Genomic DNA, 13,336 nt, shown 5'->3' on the forward strand with positions numbered 1-13,336 from the left:
CCATTATTATTGTTGTTATTATTATTATTCCTCTTTCTGGCAAAAGCTGCTCCAGGCTTATCTGTATCCCAGTCCTGGAACCAGCCATTTTTCTGAAGAGCCCTGGTTCCTGTTTCATGGGGAGTGGTATTAGAGACCAAGATTTGGGTGCCAAACAAGTAGCATTTATTGTCTGTGGTTCGGGTCCTTTTAGAGAGAACTTGGAAATATATACATGTACTCACAAATACATATATGCAAATCTGTATACACACATATAGTACGTACAAACAAGTCCATGCACACACCTCACATACATGTTTTAGAAGTAACAAGTTCCTAGCAATACCTTCAATTTCAGTCCCTCTACCCAGGGTTCTTTCCTGCTTTTCCTCATTCCATATTTGCACATCATCAACACATTTACTGATTTGCTCAATTCTGTAATATATCGAAAAGAGTTGCAGAATTAGCACAGCATGTTTAACTTTGCTTCTCCCACCTTTGTGGTCAAACTTATGCTACTTTCCTCTTGTCTCACACTCTCCCTTTCAATTTTATTCCATGGGGGAAACTTTCCCCCCTGCCCTTGGATAAAACTTTGGGCAGTCCCATGGCTTTCCTGGTTAGTGTCAGGTAATAAAATGGCCTATAGTCATTTTAAACTGCAAAGCCAGTCTTGATTCAGAAATCGGAAAGTGCAACACAACATATTAATCAATATTTCAACTTTTGTTCAAAACATAGGTTTCAACTCTCTAGCACTTCGCCTCGGGCCTGTAGTTGGTGGGCTTCATGCCACTAGGGAAAGAGAATCGAGTTGTCATCTTTCCTTTTTTTAATTGAAGTATAGTTCATTTATAATACTGTGTTAGTTTCAGGTGTACAGCAAAGTGATTAAGTTATTTTTTTTCAGGTTATATTCCATTGTAGGGTATTACAAGATAATGAATATAATTCCTTGTGCTATATAGTAAATCCTCACTGCTTATCTATTTTCTGTTTAATAGTTTGTATCTGTTAATCCCACACTCCTAACTTGTCCCTTCCTCCCTCTCCCCTTTGGTAGCCATTAGTTTGTTTTCTATGTCTGTGAGTCTGTTTTTGTTTTGTATATGGATTCATTTGTTTTATTTGTTTTATTTTTTTTAGATTCCACATGTAAGTGATATCATATAGTATTTGTCTTTCTCTTCTATCACTAAGTAGAATATTCTCTAGGTCCATCCATGTTGCTGAAAATGGCAATATTTCATTCTTTTTTATGGCTAATATTCCATTGTATATATACACCATATCTTCTTAAACCAATCATATGTTGATGGATGCTTGGGTTGTTTCCATGTCTTGGCTATTGTAACTAGGGCTGCTGTGAACATTGGGGTGCATGTATATTTTTGAATTAGAATTTTCATTTTCTTCTGGATATATACCCAGGAAGTAGAATTGCTGGATCATATGATAGCTCTATTTTTAGTTTTTTAAGGAACCTCCATACTGTTCTCCATAGTGGCTGCACCAACTTACATCTCCACCAACAGTGTACCAAGGGTTCCCTTTTCTTCACACCCTCTCCAGCATTTGTTATTTGTTGTCTTTTTGATGATAGCCATTCTGAATGGTGTGAGGTGATAACAGCGCATTGTGGTTCTGATTTGCATTTCTCTAATAATTAGTGATGTTGAGCATCTTTTCATGTGTTGTTGGGCCACCTTTCTTTTTGTAACTCCTCCTGCACATGATAGCTGCTGATACTGAGTGCTCAGTTCAGGGCGTGTGCAGGGGTGAGTCAGGAGGGGCAGAGGTTCCTCTTCTGGGCTGCTATTGCCTGGAGCTCTTTGGACTTGGCGGGGATTTAAAGCTGGCTTTTTTGCTTCGTGAGGTCTCTCATGGGTTCTCCTTCGGCTCCCGTGCTGGACTTCTCTGTGACCCCATCACCCTTGGCAGTGCCTCCCCTTCAGCTGGCTGTTCCTGATTCCCCTCAGCTTTTGGTTCCCAGGCTTCATTTCATACAGGCTCTTACTGTTGGGGTTCCTTACTCTGTGACACAAGTCCTCTTGAATAGGAAACCATTAAAATGACCGCTGGCTGACATACCTAGTCCAGCTCCCTGTCTGCTCCTTGGGATTCACGCCAGATTGGCCCACCATCTGAGGGAAGGCTACTGATTTCCCTCCCATAGTCCACGACCCGAGGCCATAGGCTGCTCTACGCTTCCAGGCATGAGTTTTGTACTGTCCCACTCCATCCCAGCTGCAGGGCGTGTGTATCAACTCCCCAAGGGGCCGCATTAGTTCCTTCTCAGTATCTTGGACCCCACACTCCCCTTTCCCTTGGAGGTGAGGACAAGGGGACTCCCAGCACAGCAGCTCTTCTTTCCAAGGAGACCTCTTCACAAATCCTCTCTCAAGCTCTATTTTGACCATTTTTATGTCCTCCTTGTGGAGGGTACAAGTGATTAATATATTGCATCGTACTTTCTGATTTCTGAATCAAGGCTGGCTTTGCAGTTGACCGTGACTATAGGACTTCTCTTACCTAAAAGCAACCAGAAAAGCCATGAGGCTGCCCAAAATTTCAACCCAAAAGTGCTTGTAGAGCTTCTTAATTGGTTTGAACTATCTCCTTTGAAATTTCTCCATGGTGATCTGGGACCAAACATTGGAATTCATACTCCTTGCCTCATGATGCGTAAGTTGAAACCCCCCCAAATCCTCTAAGGTAACGTTCAATTAGACAGGCTTACTATACTTTCCAAAAACCTGGTGTACGTAGAAGCTATGTGTGTCAACTGAACATGTATACAAATAGGCATAGCCTAAATAGCTGGTAGAAACAGTTAATTCTGTTTTAGTTTTATTTTGACATGGATATATTGATAAGCAAAAGTAATTAATTTCATTTTAAAATATGATAAGCATAATGTAATATTAGGGGAAGAAATAATGATGTTACACCATTTCTTCTCATTACAGGAGGAATTCAAGAAATTACTATATGGTCTCTGTTTCTTTCATGCTTTGGTACAAGAGAGACGGAAGTTTGGACCCCTGGGGTGGAATATTCCTTATGAGTTCAACGAGACTGACCTAAGGATCAGCGTACAGCAACTCCACATGTTCCTGAACCAGTATGAGGTACCATAAAAGTCACAGCAAGGACATTACCTGTTGTGCTGTTTATAACATTGTGTTTATACAGTGAGCAGGGACTTCTGATTAATTTCTGCTTTTACAAAATGAATAGGAGGATAGTTCCCAAAAGCTTATTAAGTAGGACTTTATTATAACAGATTATAACTGCCATAGTAGGTAGTTAGGATGTCAGTTTGTTTATTAGGAACCTGTATTTTATCATTTATTTTGACACATAAACACCTATGGGAATCTAAAAAGTGATTGTTATTGTACTTATTTTGAAAAGGATTTGAGAAGCCCATACATCAACCAGTCTCCAAAATGAAAAAAAAAAAGCCAAAAAACAGACTGATTTCCCTCTGTTCTGGAGCATGACTTTATTTTTAAGGAAATGTCACTGTAGTTTTATTCCAGAGTTTGGGCCGTTTGTCCCGATCAAACAAACTACTTAAGCCATTGGTGTTAGAGGTATAGATCCTGGGAAGAAGTCCCACAGTGTAATGTCATCACATCAACCACATTTCATGCCCTGCAGTTCTCTCTCTCCCTCCCCCCACCCCTCTCTCCTTTCTCTCTCTCTCCCCATTGCTTGTGCGTGTGCACACACACGCATCTACTCTCTCTCTCTCTCTCTCTCTCTTTCTCTCTTTGCTGCTTATCTATCAGATGGATTTTAACACGTTTGAACTTTTGAAGAACTGCTTGGTAAATCAGTGCAAGTGTCCTACAAGGATATGGAACTTTTTCGAAAGTAAATCCTCTAAATTTTGATAGAATTTTGTTCAAAACTAGTTGGAAATCTTTAAATCAATCAATGGAGTATCAAAAAAACCTTTGGTTTTTGAAACTTTTAGTGAATTGTGATTTTTTTTTTTAAAAGGCTTACAAACAGGAAGTCTTTGAATCCTCTCTCTATAAAGGCAAAGGAAAAACAGAACAAAATAAATATTGAGAGCTCAAATGACATATCTAAACTTAGGTGAAGAACATTTGTCTGGTCTTCTCTGTTTCTTTGGACAAATTTGTATTCTGTACTAAAATGAAATGAGTTGAGACGCCCTTTGATTTTGCAGCATTAAAATTTGGTGAAACATTCAAAAGAAGCATAGATTTGATGAATTTCTTTCTTGTAATAATATTGATTTTAAAAAGGTACTAAGAATGGAGGCAAAAGCTATAATGAAACAGTGCATGTGGAAGTGTTTGAGCTAAAATAATTACACTTTTGAATACAAACAAAAAGAATGAGGAGCTCCCTTAATTAGCAATTTGTTCACGAACCTGTAGAGTATATTCTAATTTAAAATATTACAGTATGTAGTGGAGTCAATTAAAAGTGTCAGCAATTTAAAATTTAGTAACCATAAAATGAAACTGCAAAACATTATAGACAATTTTACTTTAAAAATTAAAAAACAGTGAGACCATATTGAAAAGTACATTCTTCAGGAAAATATCGGAGACGTTATTTGAGAGAGAGAGATGTCTAAGAAGTTAAAGTACATGAATATATACTAAGAAAAGTTATTCTGCTTAAACTCTTAATCATTATAAAATTTTTGCTTCAATTTCTTATTTTAAGTAATAATCTTATTTTAAAAGCAATGTTTGAATAAAACTACTTACAGGTCTGCCAATATAAAAATAGATTTATATATATATATACTATATATATACTATTTTATTTTTATTTATTTATATATATATATATACATACTACTTTGAAATTCCATAATACTAATTATCTTTAGTGCCCACGTTCACTCACAATGTGTTACAGTTTGGACAGTAGTTTATTTGGTCACCCTAGCTTTTTAAAGATCTGAACACAAACAAGGAGGTAGGCAACTCGCTGGATGTGATTAGGGAAGGTTCCACAGAGGAGCAGTTGCTTGGGACTCAAACAATGAATAGAAGGTTTTCAGGTGGATGGTGTAAAGAAGCAGCAATAAAAAGGTTAAAAAAAGTACCAATAGGTGAAAAGGTTTGGTTAAGTATAAGTGATTTGGAACATCCTTGTATGCCATGCTGATTTGAGATTATTATATTGTTATTGGTCTGCTTTTAGGAGAGTATTTGCATTTTAGAAAGACCACTCTAGCAATAGAGTGGAGAGCAGATTAGAGGGATTTAGATGACAGGCCAGTTTAAGATGATGTGAGTTGAATTGTGTCCCCCCCAAAAAATATGTTGAAGTTCTAATCCACGCTACCTCAGAATGTGAACTTATTTGGGAATGGAGTTGTTGCAGATATAATCAGTTAAACTAAGATGAGGTCATACTGGAGTAGGGTGGGTCCTTAATAGAACATGACTGGTATCATTATGAAAAGAGGGAAATTTGGATACACAGAGAAGACAGCCATGTGAAAACAGAGGCAGAGATTGGAGTTATGCTGTGACAAACCAAGGAACACCTGGGGCTACGGAAGCTGGAAGAGACAAGGAAGGATCCTCCTAGAAGATGTGGAGGGAGTGTGGCCCTGCCAACACCTTGATTTCAAACTTCTTCAGCAATAAATTTCTGTTGTTTTAAGCCATCTATCAGCAGCCCTAGAAAACTAATGGTCTCCTGTATTAGTTATAACCCAGGCAAGAGATGATACGAGTTTAAACTAAAGCATCTGGGCTAGGATGGGGAACATGGAAGAGATATAATAGATATGTAGGGACAAGGATTGAAATGACTTAGATAGTAAATGGTAAAGGGAGAGGGAGAAGTCTGTTAATGTTAGTTTTGGGGTCTCAGTCGGTGGTCCTACCACCACTCATTAATCCAGACAGGGAATAGGTATCAGGAATTAATGGGTATATAGCAGATGGGTTAGTGGAATGGGGGTGGGTGAGTGGATAAATAATTCAGTCTTGTACATTTGATACATCTGGGGTGTCTAGGTGTAGATATCGATGGTAGGTGTAGATATCGATGGTATCTGGTAGGCTTTTGGCATATAGATATAAAGCCCAAGAGAAGAGAGCGAGCACGAATAGAGAATTGTGAATTGTTAATGTGTAAGGAGAAGCCTGAGAACACCTGAGATTTAAAAGGGAGGCCTTGTAGCGTAAAAAATGAACTAAAGCCTGGCTGTTGGTGAGCCCCCAATATCAATGGTAGGAGGGAGGACAGGAGAAATGGAAAATGCAGGCCAAACAGCCAGAGAAAAAGGGGGAGTGAGCGCGCTGAGCAAATATGGAATGTCAGGAATTGTCCATCCTGGCAAATGCTACAGAGAATCCTTTAATGACGCGTGGGAGTGACTGAACTGGTTCCTTCTATTAAATGACAATTGAGCAGTACTTCCCGTTCCTCCAGCACAGTGATCATATAGCAAACTGCACAAAACTGCTACTCACGCGTGACATATAACCCATCAAGAAACACGGAGAGATTCTTTGTGGAATGTGATTCACAGTCCCCTTTGATACTAAATCTAATGTAATCCTTCAGCAATCAAAATTTTGTTCTTTTTTTATTGAAGTATAATCGACCTACAACATTATATTAGTCTCAGGTATACAACATGATTCAACATTTGTATATACTGCAAAATGATCACCTCAATACTTCTAGTTATCTGTCATTATAGAGTTAAAAAAAAATGTTTTTCTTGTGATGAGAACTTTTAAGATTTACTTTCTTAGCAACTTTCAAATTTGCACCACAGTATTATTGACTAACGTCACCATGTGGTACTTACATCCCCATGACTTATTTATTTTATAACTGGAAGTTTGTGCGTCTTAATTTCTTTCACCCATTTTGCCCTCCCGGCAACTCACCACCCCTCTGGCAACCATCAATCTGTTCTCTGTATCTATAGGTTTTGTTTTGTTTGTTCATTTGTTTTGTGTTTTTAGATTCCACATTTAAGTGAAATCATACAGTATTTGTCTTTGTCTGATTTATTTCACTTAGTATAATACCCTCAAGATCCATTCATGTTGTCACAAATGGCAAGATTTCATTCTCTTTATGGCTGAGTAGTATTCCATTGTGTATTCCACATATAGTCCACATCTTTATCCATTCATCCATCAGTGGACACTTACATTGCTTCCATGTCTTAGCTATTGTAAATAATGCTGCAATGAACATAGGGATGTATATAGCCTTTCAAATTAGTGTTTTCATTTTCTTTGAATAAATACCCAGAAGTGGAATTGCTGAGTCATATGGTAGTTCTGTTTTTAATTTTTTTTTTTGAGGAACCTCCGTACTGTTTTCCATAGTGGCTGCACCGATTTACAATCCCACCAACAGTACACAAGGGCTCCTTTTTCTCCACATCCTCACCAACATATGTACTATTTCTTGTCTTTTTGATAATAGCCATTCTGCCAGGTGTGAAGTGACATCCCATCGTAGTTTTGATTTGCATTTTCCTGGTGATTAATGATGTGTCTCTTGGCTGTCTGTATGTCTTCTTTGGAAAAATATCTATTCAGATCCTCTGCCCATTTTTTTTTATATAAATTTATTTTATCTATTTATTTTTGGCTGCATTGGGTCTTTGTTGGTGCACGCAGGCTTTCTCTAGTTGCGGCGAGCGGGGGCTACTCTTCGTTGCAGTGCACGGCCTTCTCATTGTGGTGGCTTCTCTTGTTGCAGAGCACGAGCTCTAGAGTGCAGACTCAGTAGTTGTGGTGCATGGGCTTAGTTGCTCCACGGCATGTGGGATCTTCCCGGACCAGGGCTCGAACCCGTGTCCCCTGCTTTGGCAGGCGGATTCTTAACCACTGCGCCACCAGGGAAGCCCCTCTGCCCATTTTTTAATCAGATATTTTGGGTTTTGTTATTGAGCTGTATGAGTTCTTTATATATTTTAATTTAAAAAACATAAATAAGAAAAAGTAAACTGTAACAGAAGAAAATACAAGTGGATGTATATAAGGTACTTGGCAAATGGGTAATTCCCTTTGGGAGGGTTGTGTGTGTGTGATTGTGTGTGAGTGAAAGGCTCACCCCTCACTCTCACCCTAAGTTCACCCCCAAAACAATCAAGTTCACAGCTTAGGAGGGCCTGTCCAAACTTTTTCCTATGCACAAATAGTTATATATACACATATATACAATATACGCACACATTTTCCTCAAAAACATAATTACATCTGTATGTCATTTTCAGCATATCATTTTCAGCTTGCTTTTCTCACATATGTTGTGGACAACTTCCAAAATAGATACAGATCTTTGTTTTAATGGCTGCATACACAGCATTTCCCACTTTTGACTATCAGGATTTTATTTCCTTTTTACTTCTTACTAATAAGTAATGTTAAAGTGAATAACTTCATATATAACCTTGCATATAGTTGCCGACTTCTGCACTCTCTCCCAGCCTGTGGTCTCAACCCTCTTATAACCACAGAACAGAGAAGAAATCCCAGCAGCGAGCTGCTACTCTTTCTGCAACCTCAACCGATGGACCTGGGCGCCTGGGAGAATGCATTCCCCAGTTTGATTGGCCCTGGTTGTGATCAAGCTGCTGAGAGAAACAACAGTTCACCCATCAGCTCTCAGGGGAATGTTGGCAGGTTTAACCCTTTAAACGTAAGTCAAACTCCTCCCCCTCCAGATAGCATCTTATGTTTGCCTCATGAAGCCCTCCCAGGGCCCAGCTCATGCTCATATACTATTTAATTCACACAGGAGTTTTCTTACTATATTTCAGTTTTATGAGGTGGGGACCTCTCAACAAGGCAAACCCAAGCAGTGCCTGCATCTGCAAACTCCCCTCAACACCGTGCCATTGTTCTCCCTCCCGGTTCTGCTTGTTTCTCCACCACGTCTTGGTCACTGAGCTGTTCTCCTAAATTCACTGCCTTCACTTCCAGTTCTACCAAGTAACAAGTCTCTTAATTCCCAAGCCCGCATTCAATAAATTCCTTCTGTCTAATCACTACCACCTATTCTTCCCAAGTGCTATTGTCTTCTACTGAAGAGATTCCTCTAAGTGGGATCACTGAGATGTAGGGTATATACACTTCAACTTTTAGCAGATAACTGCCAGAAGGGCATTTATAGCACAAAAATGGTGAAAAAAATCCTAAAGTAAAAAGATTGCTGTATTTTAGTAGAAAACATTTTAAAACATTGCTATATTAAAATACCATAAACAATTAAACATCATAAAAATAAAAGACAAATGAAAATTCGAGAAAATACCTAAAATTTTTCTGACAAACTGATTTGGTATCTTTATAAAGAGCTTTTAATAATAAAAAGAAAAGCATTCATATGAGGAAAACACATAAAAGAATAAAGTAGATAATTTAACAATAAGAAATACAAGCGGTGAATAAACATTTTTTAAATGTCAATATCAAAAATAAATAAATAAATAAATAAATAAATAAATAAATAAATAAGTAAGTAAGTAAGTAAGTAAGTAAGTAAGTAAGTAAAATAAAATTAAGATATGTCATGTCCAGCATGGTGACTACAGTTAATACTATATTGCATATTTGAAAGTGGCTAAAGAAAACAGATCTTGAAAGTTCTCAACACACAGAAGAATTGTGATTACGGTGATGGATGTTAAATAGACTTACTGTGGTGATCATTTCACAGTATGTACAAATATCAAATCATTATTTGTACACCTGAAACATATAATATGTCAATTATATCCCAAAAAATTAAATTAAAAATTGAAAACAATTTTATTGTTTAATTATCATTTTTTTCCCTAAATGATAATACTCAGTTTTGTTGTGAGCAGTGAGAGAATTCTCTATATTACTGGTGGCTGTGTAAGTATTTATGCTTAGTATAAATAAAATTGCAATATGAAAAATCAATTCTTTTGCATTCATAAACATTTAGAAATTCTGTGTACTAGAGAATATAATAAAAAGGCAAACTTACAGGAAAAATATTTCAACAAATTTGATAAAGGTAGATATATAAAAGAGCTTTACAAATAAAACTATTAAAACTTTAATTGAAAAAATAGGTAGGAGGCTAGTTCACAGAAGAACAAATGTTATTAAACATATGAAAAGATCATAAATTTCATTAGTATTCTAGAAAATGCAAATTAATGCAATATTAATTATCTTTGGTCAATCAAATTAGCAAAGATTTTAAAACTGATTCCTACAATTACTACAGCCTTTCAGGAAAGCAGTTTGGTGACATTAGTCAGTTGCTTTTTATAAACTTCTTTCCTTTGACAGTGTAATTTCCCTTTCAGGAATCTAGACTAAAGAATCATTAGCAATTTTAAGGGATGTATATTTAATGAAACAATTTAACAAAGTAGAAAATTAGGAGCAACTGAAATCTTCAGTATTAGAAGACAGTTATTAAAAAAGTATTTTCAAAGAGCATTTCATGAAACAGTAAAAGATATCTCATAATATATTTGGTGAAAAATTATATGCAAAATTGTATATATAGTGTGATTCTAATTGTCAAAACATATACAGATATAAAAAGGTGGTGAAGGAAATTAACACTGATTATCTCGGAATTATATTGGATTGGTTTTGAATGTCATTCAACAGTGCAGGATTTTCAAGCATGGGATTATGGTCTAACTAATTTTGCATCCGGCGTATAGTAGGTGGTCCATTAATGTTGGTTGAATAGAGGTGAGTTCACAAGTTAATAGAGGATTTCTATTCTTTGCACTGACCTAATGGAAATGACAAATCACAGAAGGAGAGAGAGACCCTGGGGAAAATTACAGCAAATTAAATGGGAAGTATATAAAGGGAAATTGTGTTGATGCAAACTTTCCGTAAACTGTTTAAATAACATGAGCAAACAAGAAGCACGATCCTGTATAATGTGCCACTGCTAAGTCTTGACTGGTTGAGCGACTTGACCTCTACTCTAGGAACTGCCCTACGACGCCCTGCAGTACATGACGGGCGAGTGCAATTACGGCGGCCGCGTGACTGACGACTGGGACCGGCGCACGCTGCGCAGCATCTTAAACAAATTCTTCAACACGGAATTAGTTCAGGATCCGCACTATAAATTCGACTCCAGTGGCATCTATTTTGTGCCTCCTTCTGGTGATGTAAGTACATATGCTCTTCAAGAAAACTAAAAGCAGTAAAATGTGGAATTCCTCTGGTATAGAAAAAGGTGATTTTTTTTTTTTTAAAGAAGCCTTGTTTTTTGTTAACCATTGTGTGTACTTTCTTCAGTCCTATAGGGACAGAGCAAATCCCATGCAAAGATGGAGTTAGTGGTTTCCTATTTGCTGTAATGTGAGGACTATCAGAAATGTTCCTCACCCAAGAATGGCTTCCTCAGTGACCTGAAATCCTATTATTGTGACTTCAGTGCTTTGGGAAAAAAGGCATGGTCCCCAATTAAAATGGAAATACACATGAGAAGGGGTTACAAAATAGTATTAACGATAATAGTTAACATTTAGATCATGCTTATTTACAAAGCAGTTACATGTAATTATCGCACTGGAGCATCTAATTAACATTTGAGTTATTATTCTTTCTTTCCCTTTTACAAGTGAGAAAGTAAATTCACTAAAGTTAAATGACTTGCCCAAGATCCCACAGGTAGAAAGGGACAGAGTATCACACCTGCTTCACAAGACCAAGGTTCTCTTCTGCTATTTTTTCCAGTCCTGTCTAGTAGAAGATGTGGTATCTGCCTTCAGATTATCACACAGTAGACTTCTAGGGACTGCCAGAACAATTAAATTGGTTCTCATTTTATTCCCAGAAGTCAAAAGGGCACATATTGAAAGTTAAAAACGCAGCCACAGGCAACAGAGGCACATACCATGACCCCATCATCCACTAGGATGGATTCTAGCTGAGGGCAGACACTAATAGAGATGAAGAGAAAAATCAGTCCCAGAGCCCGGGTCACTGACTGGGTGGGGCAAGTCAACACAGGGAGTCATGGTAACAAGATCTCCAGTGATGATTTGGTAAGTGAGAAGATGGCCAAAGATGAAGTCAGGTATGTAACATGACCCATGTCGAAAAACCACCAATGACCAATCTCCCTGCTACCGTACACGTATTGGGTTGGCCAAAAAGTTCGTTCGGATTTTTCTGTAATGTCTTATGAACAGACTTTTTGGCCAGCCCAATATATGAAAGTTTGCATATGATTATATGAGCATCAGGAAAAGTATGGAATTTTGATAGAAATTCACATAAATATAAAACGTGTCTGCATATATATAAAAAGATTTACCATATTAATGGTGGTTATCTCATGATAAAATCTCAGATGATTTTCACTTTTCTGAATTACGTGGATTTATCACAATAAGAGTAAACAGAAAAATCAGACTAAAGCAGAAAAAAAATTATTGTGATAAACTAAGAACAGTCATCAGCAAATGCAGCACAGAAAGATTTCTCTGGAAGAATTTATAAATGAAGCAGCCAGGATATTCCTCTCTCCATTTTCAGATCCATTCCAATTGAATGGGACTCTTTTCTCTCTCTCTAAATGTGTCCATATCTTTTTTTTTTTTTTTTTAACACTTTGGCCCAGGTTGAAAGAAAATGAAAGCATTCAGTGTCCAGGCTCTCAGGCTCATCCACTCAGTAACTTGAGTATTAAAAATTATCTCTTTTCAGTGAGCAAGCTCTACAGGATAATTAGATTTCTGTAATTCTAACCTGATTTCCTGATTTCTAACCTCCTGATTCCTTGTTACTCATCTTTGCAGCACAAAAGCTACATCGAATACACAAAGACACTGCCGCTGACCCCAGCTCCGGAAATCTTTGGGATGAACGCCAATGCAGATATCACTAAAGATCAGTCAGAAACTCAACTGCTGTTTGATAACATTCTTCTCACACAGGTGTGTGATCTGTGCAGGAACTGGCTTCTGAGGCTGGAAAGGATGCCCCCCAGTCAGCATGAGACAACAGGGCAGAGGCCCAGGCACAGAATTCCATCTCTTCAAGTGGAGAACCACTTTAAGGAAAAGAAAAAAAATACGTACCTTAAAAATGGGTTTAAACACAAAGTAAATGAATGTGTGGGTTTTGTTTTCATCAGTCTTTTGATTTGGGAAGAATCTTTGAGTATCATTCTGCTTCCAAGAGTTCTTTGAATAATATTCTTTGAGTACCTCTGAGTATTCTTTGATATCATTCTGCTGCTAGGAGTTCCATTTTGCCTTTCTTGCTTAAATCATGCCCTAAAACATTATCCCTTTTTACTTCGTTTAAAGTGGAAGAAGAATTTCAAAGATACCTGGAAGCAGTTTAAT

General features: G+C 37.4%; 1 protein-coding gene across 2 annotated transcripts in view; it reads left to right on the top strand.

Moving 5' to 3' along the window:
• Nucleotides 1-13,336, top strand: part of DNAH7 (dynein axonemal heavy chain 7) — a 225,785-nt gene that overhangs the window by 192,297 nt on the left and 20,152 nt on the right. For both annotated transcript variants that reach the window (XM_068544746.1, XM_068544747.1), the window contains 3 exons: nt 2,955-3,116; nt 10,961-11,146; nt 12,785-12,922. In XM_068544746.1, the coding sequence (XP_068400847.1) occupies nt 2,955-3,116; nt 10,961-11,146; nt 12,785-12,922 (486 nt within the window). The remainder of the gene's footprint in view (nt 1-2,954; nt 3,117-10,960; nt 11,147-12,784; nt 12,923-13,336) is intronic.

This window comes from Eschrichtius robustus, chromosome 5 (assembly GCF_028021215.1).
Source record: "Eschrichtius robustus isolate mEscRob2 chromosome 5, mEscRob2.pri, whole genome shotgun sequence".
NCBI classification, from domain to species: Eukaryota; Metazoa; Chordata; class Mammalia; order Artiodactyla; family Eschrichtiidae; genus Eschrichtius; species Eschrichtius robustus.